This window comes from Dendropsophus ebraccatus, chromosome 1 (assembly GCF_027789765.1).
Source record: "Dendropsophus ebraccatus isolate aDenEbr1 chromosome 1, aDenEbr1.pat, whole genome shotgun sequence".
Lineage (NCBI taxonomy): Eukaryota > Metazoa > Chordata > Amphibia > Anura > Hylidae > Dendropsophus > Dendropsophus ebraccatus.
In genome coordinates this window covers 219,728,142-219,752,613 of record NC_091454.1, presented here as the reverse complement: position 1 = coordinate 219,752,613, position 24,472 = coordinate 219,728,142, and the positions used below count along the sequence as shown (strand labels likewise).

The 24,472-nt window shown below is 44.4% G+C and overlaps 1 protein-coding gene across 1 annotated transcript; it reads right to left on the bottom strand.

The window, feature by feature from the left end:
• Nucleotides 1-1,362: 1,362 nt before the first annotated feature.
• LOC138784458 (extracellular calcium-sensing receptor-like) lies at nt 1,363-12,385 on the bottom strand. Its single transcript, XM_069960044.1, has 7 exons — nt 12,381-12,385; nt 8,009-8,230; nt 7,622-7,913; nt 4,378-5,181; nt 3,401-3,613; nt 2,481-2,604; nt 1,363-2,261 (listed from the first exon to the last, which is right to left on the bottom strand). Exons 1-7 carry the CDS (start codon nt 12,383-12,385, stop codon nt 1,363-1,365), a joined length of 2,559 nt encoding a protein of 852 aa, XP_069816145.1.
• Between the last annotated feature and the right edge of the window lie 12,087 nt (nt 12,386-24,472).

The following is a 24,472-nucleotide window of genomic DNA, read 5'->3' as shown; positions in this document are numbered from 1 at the left end:
GTGATCAGGAAATCACTAATTGAATCTCTCCCATAAGGATTCTATTCTTCTATTTACAGAACAGGGAATGTACAGTGCGGAGTTCCTGGACATCGCGGTCATTATCTCTACGTCTTAAGGGATTTCATGTCCTCCGAGAGGAAGATAAAATAATAGGAAAAGCAACAGATTTACACGGTTGCCTCTTTCCAGTTTTGTTATTCTTATATCGTACATAAAAACATAATAATACATATTCCCAATAATAACACGAATACATCTATTAACACTAACACGAATTATCTAGATACAAAGAAATCGGGTATTCAGAAAGCTGCAACTACAGAAACAAAGCAAATGGACCAATTTGCATAATTTTTTTTTTTTCACACTACCTTATTGATGCCAGCACGGGAATCCCGGTGGCGTAGTCCATTTTTCTAAAACAATTTCTGGTTCCCGTAATCGGCGCCAGTCTATTCATGTGTTAGTCGGCCCGCATTATGCACTCGTGTAACAATATCCTCTCCCCTGGTCAACGTGTCTGGCCACGTCACCGAGGGGAGGGATATCATTACACTGGGGGTGCCTCAAGTGCATAGAGCGGGTCGGTGCACATGAAGAAACCAGCACTGATCGTGAGAACCCGGTGGCATTTTGAAAAATGGACCACGACACTAAGATCACTGGCGTTGTAAAGGTGGTGTAAAAAAAAATATATATATATTTATTTTGAATTGTACATTCGTTTTAAAGTGACACTGTCGTTTAATTTTTTTATTTTTTGCAGAAATCAATAGTACAGGTGATTTCAAGAAACTTTGTAATTGGGTTTATTAGCTGAAAAATGCATTTTTATCATGAAAAAGCAGTTTGAAGTCCATGCTCCTGTACTGATTTGCTGAACATTGGAGGGGGGGGGGTATTATTTTGTAAAATTATATAATCTGGTTGGTTCTTCCTGCCTTATTCCTGTTATTCCTGTAGGTAATATTAAAAACTAAAAAGTAACTTGTCCCCTATCCACAGAGCAGCTGAAAAGAGCCAAGTGCTTTACTCTGCTTTTTCCAACACCTCCATATAGAATGAATGGAGCCATGGTTCATGTGCTGTACCCACGCCTCTATTTAAAACAAAGCAGCCAGGGACCAATATGGAGATCGTTGGGAAGTATTGAGGTCAGATCCCCTGCAATCTTACAAGTCACCTATTCTGTGGAAAGGGGACAAGTTAGTTTTTTAAGTCACACTTAAAAAATAAATAAAAAAAAAACCCAACACATGCAAATAATTTATGTATTCAAAACTTTATTTTTATTATAAAAAAAAGTGTATTCATTTTTACTATAACACTGATTTTTCTCACAATTACTAAAAAAAAATGTCATATCTTCCCCATGAGGTGCTTTCTTGAGTTCATATTGGGTTGAAACAGAATAATATAACATTTTGGAGCAAACATGCAGCAGAGCATGGCCCAGTTCGAGGAAAGGATTGCAAATACTTCCATGGCTACAGTATATTTACCACTGGTGCTGAGTGAGGCCGGAATATAGGATATCCAGACACTCAGGAAGGCCAGCATGCTGAAGGTGATGAACCGAGCCTCATTGTAGCTACCAGGAAGCTGTCTGGTTAAGAAAGCCACAAGGAAGCTAGCCAAGGCTAGTAAGCCTAAATAACCAGTCGTGCACCAAAAAGCCATAAGGGACCCTTCATTGCATTCAGCTATGATAACTCCAGATTTTGTATTCAAATTGTATTGTGGAAAAGGAGGAGCAAATAATAACCATATAACACTTATGAGTAATTGTAGGAAGGTCCCCAGGCTGATCACCAGGTATGATAGCTGAGGTCTAGCCCACTTGGTCCAGTTTCGATTTGGTTTTGTGGCCTTAAATGCGATCATAACAATAAATGTTTTGGCCAAGATACATGAGACACAAAGAGCAAATACCATGCCAAAAGTCACTTGGCGTAGAAGGCACTTGACTTGGTTTGGATAGCCAATAAAGGCCAGCGAAGAGAGAAAGCAGAGAGACATGGCAACCAGGAGAAGACAACTGATGGCATAATTGTTAGCTTTTACTATGGGGGTGGCCTTGTAATGGATGAAAAGTCCGAGGACCCCTAAAGGAATTAGGGAGGATGAAATGCTGGTGGACATCAAGATGACACCTAAGGTCTCTTCATGGGAGAGGTATTCGGTAAGTTTTGGTAGACATTTATCTTTTGGTTGGTTGGGCCATTGGTCCCAGGGACACTTAAGACACTCAATTGCATCTGAAAGTAAAATTAAGAAAAGAACATTAATTACCTCTAATAATGGTTCTTGGGACTATATTTACATTGCTGTAATGGTTTATTTCCCCTGTAGGGGCACTGCAGCAGAGCTCAACATTTATTGTCTTCTCATGTAGATTTCTAGTAGCGGGACAATAAATGATAGAGCTATTTTTAAGAGACGCTACAAGAAAATAAAGGCAATAGCATAAGACTTACCCGTTTTATTGGTGATCTCGCCGAGAGCGCAGGCTATACATTGGAAGCAGCAGGTAGGTTTCCTACTGAGAGGAGCCTTTCTGAAACCTGAAGGACATCTCTCACTACAAACCGAGACAGGAATCTAAGGATAAAGAGGAATTTATACACTTTAAGCAACCATTATCTGATTATTTTGAGGTGTTGTATATCTGACTGTTCTCCCCTTCTCCCTGGCATACACCTGCCATATCCCATGCTCGGCCAATGCACGAGAAGGGGAGGGGGGTGGGGGGTGGTCACGGTAAGGTAAATCATGATTCAAATCTACACCTGCTGGAAGCAGGTGTAGATTTCGTATGCCAGGCGCATTGTCTGGTGCATGGCTGGCCAAATTCCATAAGAGGTGTGTGCCTCTTAGTAATTTTTGCCAGGGAAAACCAATCTTTCATTCTGGAGCCCCTAGGATCACAGCCTCAGAGTACAGAAAAAAAAACATTTTACTCCACCATAAACTTCTGGTCAGCACTGATCTGTAAGGAGGGGAAGGGAAGCTGAACATGACTAGACTTCAGGTAGACTGATGGTGTTCAGCTTCCTGTTATGGGACATTAATGGTGCGTTCACACCTACAGGATCTGCAGCAGATCTGCAGCAGATTTGATGCTGTGTTCAGTTATTTAAATGAAATCTGCTGCAGAAAATCAGCTGCAGATCCTGTAGGTGTGAACGCACCATAAAAAAACATTTTGGTGGGTTGTTTTTCTTCACGTAATCTGATGGAACCTCTGATGGCGGTGCGAACAGAGCTTGGTCCAGTTGTTTGATGATTATGACAGATACATTAGAAACAATATTGTTATTGAGGCTTTAGTGTATCCTTGGGAAAGTACAAGATCTACATTTTGGTCATTTAAGGTTACATAATATATAACACTTACCTTGGTGTTCCCCTTCTCCCATTTTAAAAAACTTGTGTTAATCAATAAGGCTGATGAGTCATATTGTCCTACGTTGGCTTGTATCAGTCCACCATTCGAGCTCAGCTGCCAGTTGACTATGTCATACACGGGAGGAGGATCCCCATTTGTATCAAAGAACATGTCTCGCCCGCTGCTCAGCTTCACACTCACCGTCTTCATATACTTCAGGATCTGCAAGGATATTACAAGGAAACCTTATGTTGCTCATTTATTGGGTCTTTTTCTCAAAAACGAAACCTTTTCTGGTTCTCACTTTCATTGTAGAAATTTGATATTAAAGTAGTAGTTTCATCTTATCAGAGACAACGCCTTTTACATTGCAGCCCGTAGTCCCTGACACTTTAGGAGGACATCTGGTTTTGTCAGGTGAGGAGGAAGGTAAGAGACATACCTGCAACCTTGGCGCCCCCTGCGAAATATAGGTCTATCAGTGGGTTAGTAAAGTAAAGTAAAATGCCTAACACTCCGAGCTATGCTGTTTCCATAACTTCCCAATCAGGATGGAGGGGGCTAGGAAGCCCTTGTACCGAGATGATGATATAACTTAGAGTGATCACTTTTAACATGTCCCTTTCTTCTTCAATGAGAAGCTGATCAAAGATCGGTTCCTCTGGTATCATCATTAACATGGGAAAATCACTTTGCAAGTATTTGATTAAGCTGCAGTGCCCCCACAGGGGAGATGGAGCATTACACACTTACCATTTACAGATGGACTGAAGTAAAAGTCTTAGGTCCTCCTAAGATACAGAGACACTCATGGCTGATAGTGGAGGGTCCTAACGGGGGAACTTTGCTCCCTAACAGGATATGGAACATTGATTTTCTAAACCAGATATAACCCTTTACAAACATTTTATTGTGTTAACCAACAAACCCTTTAAACTCCCATCCCAAAATCCCATCATTAGTGTCAACACTATGGGAATCTTTACCTGCCAAGGTTTAAAGTTCCAGAAATTTGAGCAGCTTTTATCAAGACACGTCCTCAGGTCATGTAAAGCTTTGCTAATCACATAGATGGCGCTGTAAAGATTGTACGACATGCGCAGGCTCGGCATTTGCTTTAAGTACATTTGGAAATCGGAAATGGTATCCTTCTCTGTGCAATTTTTTGACGGCCCCACTTGGGGGAATGTCAGGTTTTCAAAGTCTACAAATGAACAACCAACATTTTCTTCCCAGAACATCCAATTCCAAGGCTTTTCTGGCAAGCTGACTGGATTAATATGGTCTATATATTCTGGGAATCCAGGGATATTTCCACTGTAAAATGCAAACCCCAAGGATCCTTCCAGAAGCTTGGAATATTTTTCGGAAGAAAATAATGAAGAGGTTGACCAAGCTTCACTGGCCACCCATATCTTTTTAGTTACATTTTGTCTCCAAAGCTCCTCAAGTAGGGGCAGAAAGTGGACATCAGTGGAGAACATAACCACCACTTGGGCTGTAGAAGCTTTGATAACCTGACCAATAAAAGGAACATTGGGTCCACCAATCTGAATGTACTCAGTGAACTCCACACAAGCCCCAGCTTTAAGGATTTCTTGCTTAATAACCTGAATACCCTGTTGACCATAATCATTGGCCAGGGCCACCAATCCCACCCATGTCCAGCCAAAGTGTAAAATAAGCTGTGCCAGTCCTTTAGATTGGAAGGCGTCACTTGGCACAGTCCGAAAGAAGGAAGGAAACTGTCTTCTATCGCTCAGGAGGGAACTAGTGGACAGATGACTTATCTGTTGGTTAAAAAAGTAATTAAAGGTTTTCTTACATGAAGCAAAGTTGATAAAATCAAGTAGGTAGCACATGCAGAATGAAGAGTAAAGGAGTACAGATGTGCTGTTCATTTAGGTAAAGTGACCTACATCACTGTACTGTTCTTTTCCCCCATGGATCTGATCTCTTCCTGATTTCCTCTCTGATCTGTGACCATCTGTGCCATGCAACAAAGTACACATTTTCTTACAATCCCCCTTGTTCATACTAACTGACAGTACTTCCTGCACAGACTAGGGGATTGTAGTTGAACTGAGCATGCTTGACCATCTCAGTGGATGTCCTAAGATGGTCGTAACCAAGGGCAACACGAACAGGATATAGAGGATACACTCAGAAATAATGTTTTTTTGGTCATGGTTATGTAAAAAAAAAGACAGACCCTGATGCACAAGACTTGATGTGGTTTCCAACTGGACGGCAGGTAGGAGGGCTGCCTGAAAAACCACAGACGGAGAATATGCCAATAAAATTACACATTTTTAAAGTCCTTAAAGCAAAAGCTGCTTTTCTCAACCCAGGGGGTGGTCAGCTTTGTGGGACTATGAGTAATTTGTAACGTAACATGAACAGGATATAAGATATAACAAGCATAGCCTGAGATCATTGTCCTCTCAAAAGTAGAGACGAACGAATTTACAGTAATAAAGGAGCAAAGTGCTAGCTCGGCAGTAGGCATATCAGCCTGCCGCCTTTAAACTCAGTGCCGCTCAATTTTTTCTCAGCATCCAGGGAGAAGCGGCATGTAGTGGCAGTCAGTTAAATGGAAGCCGGCTGATGAGCGAATCGCAGAGATAAAAAAAGAGGGTTAAGTTATTATTATTATTATTTATTTATTTATTTATAAAGCGCCCTTGATACCAGAGCGCTATACAATAGATAGGGGTAACAAGCAGGAACATTACAAGACCAGGACACATTACATGAAGGTAAATGGCAGACTGGTACATTGGGGAAGAGGACCCTGCCCGCGAGGGCTTACAATCTATAAGGTACTGGGAGAGAGACAGGAGGTAAAGTGCAGCCAGTCAAGGGTGATGCAGAATTATAGGTTGTAGCCTTGTTTGAAGAGATGGGTTTTCAGGTTACTTTTGAAGGACTTGATAGTGGATGAGAGACGGATGTGTCGGGGTAGTGAGTTCCCGAGTATGGGGGAGGCTTGTGCAAAGTCTTGGAGGCGGTTGTGCGAGGTATGAACAAGGGGGAGTGCATACGGAGATCACTGGAGGATCGAAGTTTGCGTGAGGGACGGCAGCGGGATATCAGGTCAGAGATGTACAGGTTGTGGATGGCCTTGTACGTCATGGTCAACAATTTAAAGTGAATACATTGGGCAATGGGGAGCCAGTGGAGGGATTGGCAGAGGGGGATGTTACAGTAGTCCAAGCGGGAGATGATGAGAGCATGTACCAGCAGTTTTGTGGAGTCAGGGGTGAGAAAAGAGAGAATTCTGGAAATGTTTTTTAGGTAAAGAATGAATGTGTGGTTTAAAAGACAGGTTGAGGGTCCACAGCTACAATAAAATTCAAAAAGTTTATTGTGGCATAACAAAAAAAAACCCACAGAAAAAAGCCCCTGTGATCTTTTCAGTGTTTATATATATATATGCCACAAAAAAGCTTTGGAATTTTATTGGAGCTGTGGACCCTTAACTTGATCCAGTTTGCTATCGGGATTCGGCCGGAGTTTTTTTTACGTACTCCATACCTGGGAACCGGATTGTGTGTTTGGGACAAAAATCTGGGTGGGGTGAGCTGACTTGCTTCTGTTATATTTGCAGAGATAATGAAGACCTTTTCATCATTATTTCTGTAAATTCCCTCATCTCTACTCAAAAGGTAAATTCACATGGACAAGAAAACACATGAAAACCCATAGTTTTTATCTTTCTCAATTTTAATGGAAAATGTTAAAAACACACAAATGGGTTTTAAAAAAAAACTGTATTGTAAAGAAAAAAAAACAATAACTGTTTAAAAAAAAAAAAAAAAAAAAAGAAGGTGATGGAATAAAAATCAATTTTGGGGAAATTATCACACAGCAAATTACACTTCTTTTTGTCCTACTGTATGTGAACATGTCCTAAAAAAGCCCCACTAGACTTGTTCCATTTGTAATATTGGGCCTGTGGGCTCATCAGCAATACAGCACTGCCATTGGTCACCACATGGGGGTGTGTCACTGACTGCATGTGGTGACTACATTGCAGGACCTGAAACAGGACTGGAGTAAGATAAAGTATACCATACTTACTTACTATACCATATATTAACCCCATCCATATATAACATGCATACATATTCACTTTTTTAGAAATAGATTAAAAACTCAAAAATCTTCAAAATTATAAGCAAATTTTAAATGTTTTTGGAAAAAAACAGGACTGAGCTTTCATCTTACTTGTGGATACCTGGTCAATCCAAGAAGATGAGCCATGAGAATGGAGTAGGTAGAGGTGGAATGGCCGATGATGGCCGCCAGCTTCTCTTCTCTTTGGCACTGAAAGTTGGGGACGGCTTTGGTGTCTCCCGTCATCATCCACATTGTCCCCTCCAACTCTCTCTGAATCATGGAGCAGGAATCATATATACGATAGCCCAGGGTGATGTTCGGGAGAAGCTCTGGGTTGCTGTTTATCTCCATGGTGGCATATTTTACTACATGGAGCTGAAGGAAGGTTTCCAAGGGTATTCTGAAACCAAAAAGGGGATATTACTATACAATACCATCAAAGAGCCATGCCTATGATGTCTATGAGTGAAGCATGAAGATGGAGCCCTGTCTTACTTTCTGCAGGTGGCTTGCCTTGGTTTCTCGGTATATAAGAGCTTGGGGTACACTTTCTCCACATGGAGGGGTAACACTGCTCCGAATAAGATGTCCCCATGAACAGAGATGCCCGAGAGGTCAGGGGTCTCTAGACTGCAGTGCTGCCCGATGGAAAAAGATGGTGGCACAAGGTAATGGAGGATGAATTGCCACAGGATTCTGTAGATGAGTTTCACCAGCCTGAAGTCAGAGCCATAAAACAATAGGAAAATGTTATATATCCCTGTATCCATCCTTTGCCACGTGTCATGGCTGCCATACTACTCACATAAAAAAATGTTTGATTTTTATTTTTTCTTTTTCATTTCAAATCGACTGGTGTCAGAAAGTTATATAGATTTGTAATTTACTTACAAATGTCTGTCTGTCCATGTCAGGAACTGTCCAGAGAAGCAGCAAATCCCCATAGAAAACCTCTCCTGCTTTGGACAGTTCTAGTTATGGACAGAGGTGGCAGGAGAGAGCACTGTCTCAGACTGGAAAGAACACACCACTTCCTGCAGGACATACAGCAGCTGGTAAGTATGGGAAGGCTAAAGTTTTTTCTTTCTTTTTTTTTAATAGAAGTAAATTACAAATCTGTATAACTCTGTGATACAAGTTGATTTGAAGAAAAAAAAAATCAAGGAGCATCCCATTTAAGATATATTTAAAATAAGATAATCTAAAAGGAGTATGAGATTGCAGAAGCCTGACCACCGCTGGGCCACCCCATGTAATGCAAAATGGGGCCCCAACTTGATCAGCCCCCCCCAATCTATCACTTACCACATATGCTATTGATAGATGAAGACCTAAATTAAATCAGAGTACCCCTATAACACTAGCTGAACACATACAGACTCATTATAGATACAGTATACACTATATACAGCTTCTTACTGAAGGACCCATATATATATAAATATATGAGTATGAGTGGGGGTTAGAGTTACACTTGTGCAGTTTTATGCAGATGTTTCTTTTTCCTTTGTCCTCTTCTACATTGTTATTACTGGGTATACTGTATGTTACCATAACTACCAAAATGTGACCATACTATACATATAAATATATATATATATATATATATATATATATATATATATATATATATATAGTGTCACTGTGTTGTACATGTAAATAATGCTGCCATACTGTACAAAGACAGTGTAATTTAACAATATAAGAATATAATGCTGCTATACTGTACATATAAATAATGCTGCCACTGCCCAAATACTGTACATGTCATATAACAATATAAGAATATAATGCTACTATACTGTACATATAAATAATGCTGCCACACTGCCCAAATACTGTACATGTCATATAACAATATAAGAATATAATGCTACTATACTGTACATATAAATAATGCTGCCACACTGCCCAAATACTGTACATGTCATATAACAATATAAGAATATAATGCTACTATACTGTACATATAAATAATGCTGCCACACTGCCCAAATACTGTACATGTCATATAACAATATAAGAATATAATGCTACTATACTGTACATATAAATAATGCTGCCACACTGCCCAAATACTGTACATGTCATATAACAATATAAGAATATAATGCTACTATACTGTACATATAAATAATGCTGCCACACTGCCCAAATACTGTACATGTCATATAACAATATAAGAACATAAAACTGCTATACTGTACATATAAATAATGTTGCCAGACTGTACAAATAATATATATCATTTAACAATGTGAGTAAAGTCACAGTACAATAAATAGTATATATACATAAATAGTGCTGCCACCCCGTACAAATGCTGTACATAGGACTTAACCATCTGAGCACATAGTAGAACTCTATTGTACATATGAATAATGCTGCCATACTGTACAAATGCTATGTATTTCATTTAACATTGGGAGTTCTTCATGTCACTGTACTGTACCTATAAATAGTGCCGCCACAGCGTACAAATACTGTACATGTCACTCAACAATATGAGCACTTAATGTCACTGTACTGTACATAAAAAACGCTGCCATACTGTTTAAAGCTGAATGAGGCGATGGGTCCAGATGGGATCCATCCCAGGGTCCTTAAAGAACTCAGATCTGTGATTGCTGCCCCCCTGACAGATCTGTATAACCAATCCCTGCTAACAGGAGATGTCCCCGATGATTGGAGAACAGCCAATGTTATACCAATCCACAAGAAGGGGAATAGAGAAGAGCCCAGTAACTACAGGCCAGTGAGCCTGACATCTGTAGTAGTGAAAATGATGGAAACTCTTCTAAAAAAGAAGATAATGGATCACCTAAGAATCAACAATTTGATGGATCCAAACCAGCATGGCTTTACTGAGGGCCGATCATGTCAGACTAATCTCATTGATTTCTTTGATTATGCCACAAAAGTGCTGGATGAAGGTGGTGCTGTGGATATCGCCTATCTGGACTTCAGCAAAGCTTTTGATACAGTTCCCCATAAAGAGCTGATAGAGAAGTTGGAGAAAATTGGACTAAATCCCTGGATAGTTCAGTGGATTTGTGGTTGGCTGAAGGAGAGATATCAGAGGGTTGTTGTTAATGGTGAATATTCTGAGCAGAGACTGGTTACAAGTGGTGTGCCACAAGGGTCTGTTCTGGGTCCTATTCTTTTTAATATGTTTGTAAGTGACATAGGAGAAGGGTTGATAGGTAAAGTTTGTCTGTTTGCTGACGACACAAAAGTGTGCAATAGGGTGGATATTCCTGGAGGTGTCAGTAATATGGAAAATGATTTAGCTTTGCTAGATACGTGGTCCAAACAGTGGAAATTGAAGTTCAACGTTTCCAAATGTAGAATAATGCACTTGGGGAGGAGGAATCCTCTATCCGAGTATCACATCGGCAGTACTGTGTTGGAAAAGACTTCAGAAGAGAAGGATTTAGGGGTAATGATTTCTGAAAGCCTTAAAATGAGTCACCAGTGCAACCAGGCGGTGGGGAAAGCAAATCGTATGCTGGGGTGTATAGCTAGAGGTATAACCAGTAGGAAGAGGGAGATTGTGATCCCGCTGTATAGAGCTCTGGTGAGGCCACATCTGGAATACTGTGTCCAGTTCTGCAGACCTCACCTAAAAAAGGACATTGATAAAATAGAACGGGTCCAAAGACGGGCTACAAAAATGGTGGAGGGTGTGAGGCATAAACCATATCAGGAAAGACTTAAGGATTTGAATCTGTATAGTCTGGAGGAAAGACGGGAAAGGGGGGACATGATTGAAACCTTTAAGTATGTTAAGGGACTAAATAAGGTTCAAGAGGGGAGTGTTTTTAGTAAAAAACTGAGCTCAAGAACAAGAGGACACAGTGAGAGGTTAGTTGGGGGAAAGATCAGAAGCAATGTAAGAAAATATTATTTTACTGAAAGAGTGGTAGATACCTGGAACAAACTTCCAGCAGAGGTGGTTGGTAAATCTACAATAACAGAATTTAAACACGCCTGGGATAGACATATATCTATCCTAAGATAATAAGGAAGAAAATACTAAAAGGGCAGACTAGATGGACCCAGTGGTCTTTTTCTGCCGACAATCTTCTATGTTTCTATGTTTCTATGTACAAATACCGCGCCTGCCAATAAAAAATGTGGTTACATAGTGTTACAGTTCTGTACATAGAAATATTGTGGCCACACTGTACAAATATGAGTATATAATGTCACTGTACTGTACATATACATTTACAGCGCCATTAATTCCAGAGCATGGAACATACCGTATAAAACAGGGTTAAAAATCAAGCAAATAACATGAATAAAGTAAATGACAGATTGGTACAATGGGGGGAGAGAGGACCCTGCCATGTCACTAACAATATGCAACTGTACTGCACATATAAATAATACTGCGGCTGTCACTTAACAATATGAGTACCTAAAATAACGGTACATATTAATAATGCTGCCTTACTGTACAAATACCCTACATGTTGCTAAATATAAGTGCATTCTCATATATATGGCTTATAGACAATGCCACCATGTTGTGCACATAAAGAATACTGCCAGATAACTGATGTCAGGATACAAGGAGCATAAACCACACTGTTGTACTGAACGAATAAAAAAATAAAATAAAACTTACTATATAGTGTGATAACACCACCACCACCACCACACATAACAGCAGCATCATAGGCAGGTGAGTATGCGTGATATACAATCATACCAGCAGGGGGAGCTCAGAAGCCAATGAACTGTACTAACACAGTGGTGGCTACTAATAGGCAGCTGTGACTAACAGAGGAAATGAGACTAACCTGATCCACAAGTGATAGCCATGTCTTTGGGTGTATTATCAGGCACCAGTGTAACTTACCTCATTGTACTCTATGGCTGATACATCGCACTCCTCCTATCAATGCCTCCCTCTATATATACCATATGTCTCGGGCTTTGTGGTAACTCATCGTATTCTCAGCTCCCACCAGGACTCGCTGTCATTACTGGTGTATTTTACCGTAGGGACAGTTCCCACTGGGCACATTATAGAAGCAGAAGTAAAACATAAGGGGCTTTGTGACTCCACCACAAATTTATGTCGTCTATATACCCCCCGGGTCCTATTCATCACATAGGGGACACCATCATTACAAGAGACGGGTCACAGCTGATCCTGACACATTTATAATACATGATCAGTGGGTTACGAGAATTTATCTGATTATTATTACTACATTGAGGTTCCCAAATAATTCCATTAGAATGTAAGAATCTGGATATTCCAATAATCCGGCACTTGTTCCAGCTGTATGAAAATTGGCTCAGAACTAGAAGACCAGCTTGGAACGAACAAGTATTCAGCCTACAACTATTGGAGGTGTTTGGTTATCCAGTTTTATCCCAAGACATACTCATGGGTTTTTCCTCCCTAATAATATAATCTGATTCTGAGCCCCACTAGGTGATTACTTTGTCACTATAGCTATATGAATATGCAGTGTCCCTGAGCGGGTGTTTACTGCTTAATAGCATGTGTGTAGGTCGGTACTAATATATTTCTATGCTCTGGGATAGAAGGTTGTAGTTTGCACTCCCACCACTTGGTGTCACTACCTGGTACACCATTTAGCACAACTGAAAGGAAAGTAACTAATGGATTAACTGTAAATGTGATTGTCTTTATGTGTTTACTACTGTATGCCACTAATGTGAAGCTAACTGAAAGCCAATTCTTGAGCTGGGGGCCATACAATGTATCCCTTCTCTATTCCTGTGACCTATCACAGAGCAGCTTCTTAGACACCCTGCCCAGTCAGGTAGACTTTTGGGATATAAGACGGGAGGTAAAGCTAGATTCGGTGTATCTAGTCAGATTGTTTCATGAATGATACTATGCAAAGAGTTGTTCCTTCTGAGGAGCTCTTTCAGGGCCTGGCCTGAAGGCCAGGACCCATTTGTGGAGGCTATGGGGGACATTTATGAATTTTGTATGCCTGGCGTTCGCCAGAGAGAAGGCGCATATTCGGCCCTTCTCCCTGGTGTACAATAGCTGTATCTTCTGATCGGGGGGCAGGGGGAGCCTCAAGCCGCTAAGGAGGTGTGGCCTCCTCCTGCCCCTGATTTACCATGATTTACACCAGGTGTAAATCATGGCAGAAATATAATCTGTTCAGGAGGTAAGGCCAGACTCACTAAGAGGCGTGCACCTCTTAGTAAATCCGGCGGGCAATTGGGGGCAGGGCTTTATTTAAGATCAGGATACTCATAAACCAGTCTTCATAGATGTCCCCCTGTATGTTTAAAGACTTTACTATTCTTCCAAACTTTAGCTTTATTGGGCTAAAATCCTAAGTGGTGAGGCTGCGATAGACAGGGAAATGGGAAACCCTATATACCCTGGGCAGTTATTTCCTTCTAAACCCTGATACTGAGACAGGTAAAGAGTTAACAGTGAGGTAAGTTAAACTAAGCCGTGAACTATGCTGCAAGTGCTAGGTTTCCTTAAGGGTCTCCCAGATTGCTAGCTCTACCAACTAGGTGGGGCCTATGTTCCTTGATCGAGTGTCACTGTGTGCCCACTGACAGCAAAAGGCAGATGTTTCATACACATGGATGTAGGTACTGTCCACTAAGCTGTCACAGTTGAGAACCTAAGGGTCTGGAAAGAGCCCACTGCACTCCCTATGCTGCACGCAGTCCTCTGCCACCACTGTTAGACAAGACAAGCTACCACAGTCAAGTAACTAAAAATATACAGCGACTATATACTATATTTCACCAGTGAGAAGCTGTGAACTGTATACTATATTCTGCCAGTGAGAAGCTGTGATTTCTATGCTACATTCTGCCAGTGTGAAGCTATAATTTCTATGCTACATTTTGCCAGTGAGAAGCTGTAATTTCTATGCTACAGTACATTCTGCCAGTGAGAAGCTGTGATTTCTATGCTACCGTATATTCCACCTGCAAGAAGCTTTGATTTCTATGCTATATTCCACTAGCCTATACTATACTTAGCCAGCAAAAAGCTGTGATTTTTATACTATACTCTGCCAGCCTATACTATATTTTGCCAGCGAGAAGCTGTGAACTCTACACTATATTCCGCCAGTGAGAAGCTGTGAAGTAACATGCATTCAAAGTATATTCTCAAGGATATTAAAAAGTGTTCTCAAGTACCCAGCTCACTAAAGCGATCTCAGTCAAGCAAAGTTGTCTACCTGTATTACTCCTTATTGACTCGAGGGAGGCTGTTATATTCTGTACCGCGCCTTTAAGAAATACAGTAAAAATTCCAACTGGTTAAGTAATTGCTGGGCTCTGTGGTTTCTTTGCAGAAGCACCTGCACTACACCAACCTTTAACAGACATGTGTCGTTATATCCAGGGGTGGACGAATATCATTCCTGATCACCGTGACAAGTGCCTAAGCAGTACACTACCATCTTGCCCCCAGCTAACACCACCTGGCTCCCCTGTGTTACCCCAGAGGTAATACAATGCAAAAATGATCACATTATAGGTCTACCAATAACTTTCTATGGGAGCAGGACAATTTCGAGAGGACTAGAGGACTAGAGTAGCCTTCTATAATAGTATTTTAATCTCCCATTGGCGTAAAGCAGCCTGTAGTAATATTATGGAGGCTTTTGTGGGGGCTGCGTCAACATCTAGGGGAACTACACTAGCCTAGTATGTGACTATGACAAATTACAAATAGTATGTGATGAAATGTTGGTGAATAAACCCCACACCCCTAGGCAGTTGTACTTTCTTTAGGTCTTCTGAGATGCAAGTTAAGGTTTAGCCCAACATGGCTGCTAACTTGTGCCTGAACCTTCCATGCTGCTATGGGTTTATAGGAGGTCACTCCTGCAGTCCCCAGCTGGTGTTATTCACGGCGTTGCACCAGTCACTTGTGTACAAGGCCTCAGGTGGTTTCTGTGATGACTAAGTTTTAATGCACATGAGCAGCTGTACTTTTGTACAAGTGCATTGACCGGTAAAGGAGTCCTAACCAGGTATCTGCCCTCATAAATATTGGTTCCATGTTTACCACATACTCCACACACCCATCGAAGGGCTTTTGTGCACTAACCAGGCTCCTGTCTGACCTACAGAGACTCCACAGGCACTCTGTGTGGTCCAGTGGCGTAGCTAACATAGGGGAAGGCCACGCAGCTGCTATGGGGCCTGTGGGACAAAGGGGGCCCGGGCAGGGTGTGGTCTAGCTACAGAACCAAAACCACCCCCAGCCCCCGACACGCGGGACAGCGGAACACAGCGCTGCCTGCACAGCACAGTGTGCCGCCACCAGCAGCCCCCCCCCCCCCCCTAGACCACAGAACTGCACAGCAGCCACCACCAATCCTCACAGGAGCCCCCTTTCTCGGAACACAGCGGAACCGCAGAAAGCAGAGCCGCATAGAACTCCTGACGCCCACAAACTCCCCTCATCGGACCATGGAGCGACACAGGGTCCCTCAACGCCCCCCTCCCCCCCAAACAAAGTGACACCAATACCCCTGCTCCCTCCTCAAAATTCCCCGGCAGTAGCCCCCAAACAGTGGATAACAGAGCTACACAGCACAAGGGCACCCCTCTGCTGTCCCTGCCACTCCCCCCCCCCCAGGGCCGGTGTTAGGGGGGGCAAACTGGGAAATTGCTCAGGGCCCCCCATCCCTACAGGAGTCCCCTGCAGCTGTCATGGTGCCAGGAAGTCAGAGGCTAGATAGATTGCATTAGGCAGCCTATAACATAAAACATATTGCAGCTTCAGAAGTTTGCTTCTAGGTCCACCTTAAAACTTCTCCCTTAAGATCCCCTTCCCCCAAGTCACCACAGCCGACATTCTCTAGCTTCTGGTGTAGTTACCAATCAGTGTGTTATGTCAGGATGTGCATGGAGGGAAGAAGACGTCTGCAGACACCAAGCGGCCTCCTGACCCCTTCCTGATACTGTACATACATGAGCAGATTTGTAACCTGTCACTACACCTGATGCCTGCACAAAAGGTAAATATCTCTAAGTGTAATGTGTGTGTATTGTGAACATGGTGTATGTATGGTGTATGTTATGCACATGGTGTATGTATACTGTATGTATACTGTATGTTATACACATGGTGTATGTATACTGTATGTTATACACATGGTGTATGTATACTGTATGTTATACACATGGTGTATGTATGGTGTATGTATACTGTATGTTATACACATGGTGCATGTATACTGTATGTTATACACATGTTATATATATGGTGTATGTATACTGTAAGTTATGCACATGGTGTATGTATGGTGTATGTTATACACATGGTGTATGTATGGTGTATGTTATACACATGATGTATGCAGGGCCGGCGTCAGCACGTGGCGTACTCGGGCAAGTGCCGGGGCCCACAGCCGCTCAAGGGGCCCCCCGGCACTTGCCCGAGCAATGAGCCACTGGATATCGCCAGCAATGGGGCCCGCCGCATCCCCCGTACTCACTGTCGTGCCTACAGTGAGCACGGGGGATGCGGCGGGCCGCATTGCTGGCGACATCCGGGGGGTGTGGCGTTGCTGGGCGGATGCGACGTCCTCAATGACGTCCTGGGCTGGGCCTTCCTCCGCAGCGCTTCAGGACGTGATCCCCTCAGCAGGCGCAGAGCGATGACGTCATCGCGCCTGCTAGCGGACCCGTCCCTGCGGCGCACAGAAGGGAGAAGCCAGGAAGAAGAGGACCGTCCCTTGGATTAGGTGAGTATGATTTTTTGTTTTGTGTTAAGGCAGAGCAGGGGGCATCTACTATGGGACAGGGGCCATCTACTATGGGACAGGGTAGGGGTCATCTACTATGGGGCAGAGGAGGGGGCATCTACTATGGGACAGGGGCCATCTACTATGGGACAGGGTAGGGGTCATCTACTATGGGGCAGAGGAGGGGGCATCTACTATGGGGCAGGGGCCATCTACTATGGGACAGGGTAGGGGTCATCTACTATGGGGCAGAGGAGGGGGCATCTACTATGGGGCAGAGGAGGGGGCATCTACTATGGGACAGGGGCCATCTACTATGGGGCAGAGGAGGGGGCATCTACTATGGGACAGGGGCCATCTACTATGGGGCAGAGGAGGGGGCATCTACTATGGGACAGGGGCCATCTACTATGGGACAGGGCAGGGGTCATCTACTATGGGACAGGGCAGGGGTCATTTACTATGGGGCAGAGCAGGGGGCATTACTATGGGGACAGAGGGCATTATTACTATATGGGGGCACAGCATGGGGACACAAACCTTCTTACTTTACTGCACATGACACCAAACAGCGGAGTTACTAATGTATAGGAGCCTATGGGTGGGGAAAAGGGAAGGAAGTTGCTGGAAATGTGCGGAGCCTAAGATGTTTGTCTCACAGGTTCTGAAGAGAAGAATTGTAGCTGGAAGAAATCATCATGGTGGTCTGGGCCGGATGGCGAGGAAACGGAGAGCGATCGCATCAGATCAAAGAAGACGTCACCTGTGAGTTACCGAATTATGTTTGTTGTTTTTTTTGTTATTTTGTCAAACTTTATTTGGTAGGTGTGCCCCGAGGTGAAAAAGGTAATCAGCAGTGTAGTATATACTTTTTATCCTTCTGTATGAGTGTGTATATATCTCTCCATTCTGTGTAGGTATACAGCAGTGTATTATTTACTTATTATCCTCCTACTGTATGAGTGTGTGTATATATGTGCTCGAGAGATAGATATATACACACTCAAACAGGAGGGGGGGTAATAAGTATATAACACAGCTGATCCCCTACACAGAATCAAGAGCTAGAGACCCTCTAACAATTATGCCATATAATTTGCTATTCAAAGGGGCCCGCCGAGGCTCTCTCGACCAAGGGCCCACAAAAACCTGGAGCCGGCCCTGGGTGTATGTATGGTGTATGTATACTGTATGTTATACACATGGTGTATGTATGGTGTATGTATACTGTATACAGGCTACTACTGCCATGTCTAAACGTGTTTCACCTTAAAATGTTCATAGAGCAAGGTCTTCACTGTAAAACACATCTGGCAGCCACCCACTGACACGTACAGGACAGGAACTGCTTCAAGGTTTTTGTTTTTTTTCCATGTGTTTTCCTGTGTAATATGGTCTTTTTGCATTCTGCCACCTGTCTAAGACTTCTTTATTGTGTGGTGGCAGAATGGGGGGTAATATTGGTCTTTTGCTTAGTGGATTTTATTCAGTAACAGTACGGTGCACCTATGGATCAGCTCTTTGGCGCCCGCACTACAGTGAGGACAGAACCAGAACCAAATGGTTCCAATTCCATTCTCACTGTAGTGTTGGCGCCGAAGAGCTGATCGACAGGATGCCGGCTGTCAGCGACCCACCAATTAACAATAATAGCCTATTCTGTGGACTGGATATCAATTGTTTTATCCTGGACAACCCCTTACAATCCGGTACCTGCCGGGATCTGCGCCGTATTGACGCTGATCCCGGCTTGGCACTCGATTGCTTTCGGCTGCAGCAGCCGGAGGCAATCCAGTGCCTATCTCATTGATCTATGCAGTATAACTATACTGCATAGATCTCAATGAAAGATCAGTGTACTTATACTAGAAGTCCCCCAGGGGAATAACCCTAACCCCAGGGGGAATAACCCTAACCCCAGGGGGAATAACCCTAACCTCAGGGGGAAAAACCCTAAACCCAGGGGGAATAACCCTAAACCCAGGGGGAATAACCCTAACCCCAGGAGGAATAACCCTAAACCCAGGGGGAATAACCCTAAACCCAGGGGGAATAACCCTAAACCCAGGGGGAATAACTTTAACCCAAGGGGGAATAACCCTAACCCCAGGGGGAATAACCCTAACCCCAGGGGGAATAACCCTAACCCCAGGGGGAATAACCCTAGCCTCAGGGGGAATAACCCTAAACCCAGGGGGAATAAACCTAACCCCAGGGGGAATAACCCTAACCCCAGGGGGAATAACCCTAACCCCAGGGGGAATAACCCTAGCCTCAGGGGGAATAACCCTAAACCCAGGGGGAATAAACCTAACCCCAGGGGGAATAACCCTAGCCTCAGGGGGAATAACCCTAAACCCAGGGGGAATAAACCTAACCCAAGGGGGAATAACCCTAGCCTCAGGGGGAATAACCCTAAACCCAGGGGGAATAAACCTAACCCAAGGGGGAATAAACCTAACCCAAGGGGGAATAACCCTAACCCAGGGGAGATTTTAGTATATGTGTTAAAAAAAGTTATTAATAATAAAAAAAAAACCTCCCCTAATAAAAGTTTGAATCACCCTTTCGCCATTTATAAATAAAAATAAATAAATAAACATGTTTGCTATCGCTACGTGCATAATCGCCCGAATTATTGATTAATCACATTCCTGATCTCTCACAGTAAACGGCGCAAACGCAAAAAAAATTCCGAAGTGCAGAATTGTGCATTTTTGGTCGCATCAAATCCAGAAAAAAAATAATAAAAAGCGATCAAAAAGTCGCTTATGCGAAATCAAGGTACCGATAGAAAGTAAACATCATGGCGCAAAAAATGACACCTGACACAGCCCCATAGACCAAAGGATAAAAGCGTTATAAGCCTGGGAACGGAGCGGTTTTAAGGAACATATATTTGTTAACAATGGTTTGAATTTTTTACAGGCCATCAGATACAATGAAAGTTATACATGTTATATATCGTTTTAATTGTAACAACTTGAGGAATATAGATAACAAGTCAGTTTTACCCCAGGGCGAATGGCGTAAAAGCAAATACCCCCAAATAAAAAAAAAATGTGTTTGTTTTTTTCAATTTCACCACTTTTTGAATTTTTTCAAAAATGCAAATTGGCCAGATCCTTAAGGGGTTAACTATGTTGTGGTACAATATTTCAGCACTTGGGGCCCCAGTTTTAAGTTTTCGACAGGGCCACACTTAGTCTAAAACCGGCCCTGGTGCCCACACAGGATTCATGAGGCCCCGTACAGTTTTTTTTGCCATGTGGCCCCATGGGTCCTAGTTAAGCCACAGATGTGATCTCAACCCCACCACTAACCTCCTACATACAACCTCTATATATAATCTATAGGTTCTATGGCATCATCTAGAGATCAACATTATCTCCATGAATATACAAAATATGCATCGCATAACAATTTTGTAGAGGAGAAAGTGTGGATCACGCGCAGCTCAGTGGCGTAGCCACCGTGGTCGCGGGGGTCGCCGCCGCGACCGGGCCCGCCACAAGGGGGGCCCGCGGGGCCCCCCGATCAATCACTCTTGTGACCGCAAGCATTGTTTTGCTTGCGGTCACAAGAGTCTGGCTCCGTCTTTCCCCGGCTGCTGCGCGGCTGCCGGGGGTGTCGCGTCTTACCCCCGGCAGCGCGCGCATCCCAGAGCTCCCTGCGCGCCTTGGGCCCTGACTTCCGGTTTCCGGCGCGCAGGGAGTTCTGGGATGCGCGCGCTGCCGGGGGTAAGACGCGACACCCCTGGCAGCCGCGCAGCAGCCGGGGACAGACCAGGAGGAGTGAGGATCAACGTGGGAGCGCGATGTCAGGTGAGTTAAGTTTTTTTTTTTTTTATCAGCCTGTACGGGTGGGGGGAAAGGAGGGGGGCATCTATGAGGGTGGGGGGAAAGGAGGGGGCCATCTATGAGGGTGGGGGGAAAGAGGGGGCCATCTATGAGGGTGGGGGGAAAGAGGGGGCCATCTATGAGGGTGGGGGGAAAGAGGGGGCCATCTATGAGGGTGGGGGGGAAGGAGGGGGGCATCTATGAGGGTGGGGGGAAAGGAGGGGGGCATCTATGAGGGTGGGGGGAAAGGAGGGGGCCATCTATGAGGGTGGGGGGAAAGAGGGGGCCATCTATGAGGGTGGGGGGAAAGAGGGGGCCATCTATGAGGGTGGGGGGAAAGAGGGGGCCATCTATGAGGGTGGGGGGGAAGGAGGGGGGCATTTATGAGGGTGGGGGGGAAGGAGGGGGGGCCATTTATGAGGGTGGGGGGAAAGAGGGGGGCCATCTATGAGGGTGGGGGGAAGGAGGGGGCCATCTATGAGGGTGGGGGGAAGGAGGGGGCCATCTATGAGGGTGGGGGGAAAGAGGAGCAATCTATGAGGGTGGGGGGAAAGAGGGGCCATTTATGAGGGTGGGGGGAAAGAGGAGCAATCTATGAGGGTGGGGGGAAAGAGGGGCCATCTATGAGGGTGGGGGGAAAGAGGGGCCATCTATGAGGGTGGGGGAAAAGAGGGGGGCCATCTATGAGGGTGGGGGGGGAAGGGGACCATCTATAAGGGAGGGAGGAAGGGGACCATCTATAAAGGGGGGGAAAGGGGACCATCTATAAGGGAGGGGGGGAAGGGGACCATCTATAAAGGGGGGGAAAGGGGACCATCTATAAGGGAGGGGGGGAAGGGGACCATCTATAAGGGAGGGGGGGAAGGGGACCATCTATAAGGGAGGGGGGGGGGGAAGGGGACCATCTATAAGGGAGGGGGGGGGAAGGGGACCATCTATAAGGGAGGGGGGGGAAGGGGACCATCTATAAGGGAGGGGGGGGAAGGGGACCATCTATAAGGGAGGGGGGGGGGGAAGGGGACCATCTATAAGGGAGGGGGGGAAGGGGACCATCTATAAGGGAGGGGGGGAAGGGGACCATCTATAAGGGAGGGGGGGGGAAGGGGACCATCTATAAGGGAGGGGGGGGAAGGGGACCATCTATAAGGGAGGGGGGGGGGAAGGGGACCATCTATAAGGGAGGGTGGGGGGAGAGGGGGCCATCTATAAGGGAGGGTGGGGGGAGAGGGGGCCATCCATAAGGGAGGGTGAGGAGAGAGGGGGCCATCTATAAGGGAGGGGGTAGAGGGGGCCATCTATAAGGGAGGGGGTAGAGGGGGCCATCTATAAGGGAGGGGGCCATCTATTTGGGGGGGCAACATAGGGGGAGAGGGAATACACAGAGGGGGGCATATATTATTAGGGGGTCACATAGAGTCAGGCTACCCACTAAATGAGGGTGTAAAGGGGACAGTACAGATGTGCAGTGTGTAGAGAGATGAGGATGGTGACAGAGTGAGGAGACTAATATGTCTGTCTGGCAGATTCTGTGGATTCGTGGCTCGGAGAAGTTCTCATAACGGCCCAGGACGGATGGAGAAGAAGATGAAAAGGAAAGAACTCCGATCAGAAAAGACGTCTCCTGTGAGTCACCTGATATAACTGCACTGTAATGTATATGGTGTATAGAGCCTGTGTAGAGCTGGGGCCACCTCTATATGACTGGATGAGGTGATTTAGTGTACTGGATTTGGTCAGTAACAATATGGTGGTGATGGTAGTGGTTGTGGTGTGGCGGTAATGTTTCCTCCCTATATACTGGTATTACTGGTAATATTGGTCTCAGTATACAGGATTTGGTCGGTAACAGTATGGCGGTAATAGGTAATATCTGTCTTGGTGTGTGTGTGTGTATATATATATATATATATATATATACATACAGTGGTACCTTGGTTTAAGAGTAACTTCGTTTAAGAGCGTTTTGGTTTAAGAGCTCACAGTTTTTCAAAATTGTGACTTGGTTTAAGAACATTGCTTTGGTTTAAGAACTTCCTGTATTGGGTGGGAGCGCGAGTGGAGAAGGGGCATGGCCTGCATAGCGGGGTCTACAGCACTGTACTCTAAACACCTTCCAAATCATAGCAGATCCCCTTCAGGCTGGGGCTTACATCAGGGGACAGGACTGTGGGGGGGGGGGGGGGGTAATCTCTCCATAGCTCTAACCCCTTTCTCCCCGGACAGAGAGTGCTGCATGTATGTGCCCACATCTGTACTGCTCGTTCCTTCATGCTCCCTGCAGTCTCTGTCAGCCCTTGTGTTTCCCATCCTCTCCATTACTGTACAGTACAGAATAATAAATATATTTGGGGTGCGGAACCAATTGTCTGCATTTACATGATTTCTTATAGGAAAATTTGCTTTGGTTTAAGAGTGGATTTGGATTACAAGCACGGTCCTGGAACGAATTATGCTCATAATCCAAGGCACCACTGTGTGTGTATATATATATATATACACACACACACACAACAATAGCATCACTTGGTCGTGAAAGGAGGGGGGGGGGGGGCCCAAGTTGGCCTCTCGCACCAGGGCCCAGGAGACATTAGCTACGCCCCTGGCGCAGCTTTAACCCCTTATAACTTAGCACAAGGTCTGACAAATGTAAAATAGAACAGAAACACCTTCCGATATTATTGATACAATCAAAATAAAAAGTATTTGACGCATCCAGCAAAGAGGAAGCGGATGTTAAATGACTGTTGAGTATGTCGTCATTGTGACCACGGCGTGTAGAAATATTCAACAGAGAGGAACCACTGCCATATCTCCTCTGTCATCAAAGAATAAGCTGTGCAGCAATGTGCTGGAGATGGTAAAGGATATAGAAAATAAGACAAGTTTGGTCAGCTCTCCTAGAACACCATTCACACTAGGCAGGAGCACGTTGCTATGGCTGAAATTGCAAACACAGAAAAACACAGAAAAATGCAACAGCTCACCGCAATGGCAATATGTAGACCCAATACAGATATGAAAACAGTTAATAGCAGCCCCCCCAACTGCCAAAAAAAAAACTTCCACTAGGCTCCTGCCTAGTGTGAATGGTGTTTTAGGAGAGCTGACCAAATTTGTCTTTTTTTTTCTGTGTTCCAGCTGTGTTTGGTCAGCTCTCCTAAAACACCATTCACACTAGGCAGGAGCCTAGTGGAAGTCTTTTTTTGGCAGTTGGGGGGGCTGCTTTTAACTATTTTCATATCTGTATTGGGTCTACATCTTGCCATTGCGGTGAGCTGTTGCATTTTTCAGTGTTTTTGTGTGTTTGCAATTTCAGCCATAGCAACGTGCTCCTGCCTAGTGTGAATGGTGTTCTAGGAGAGCTGACCAAATTTGTCTTTTTTTTT

What these genes read in the sequence shown, in the direction of transcription:
- LOC138784458 (XM_069960044.1), bottom strand. An exon ending in GATTGACCAGGTATCCACAA is followed by an intron (nt 5,182 to 7,621) that starts GTAAGATGAAAG and finishes TTTAACCAACAG; the next exon opens with ATAAGTCATCTGTCCACTAG. An exon ending in CGAGATCACCAATAAAACGG is followed by an intron (nt 2,262 to 2,480) that starts GTAAGTCTTATG and finishes TTTTACTTTCAG; the next exon opens with ATGCAATTGAGTGTCTTAAG.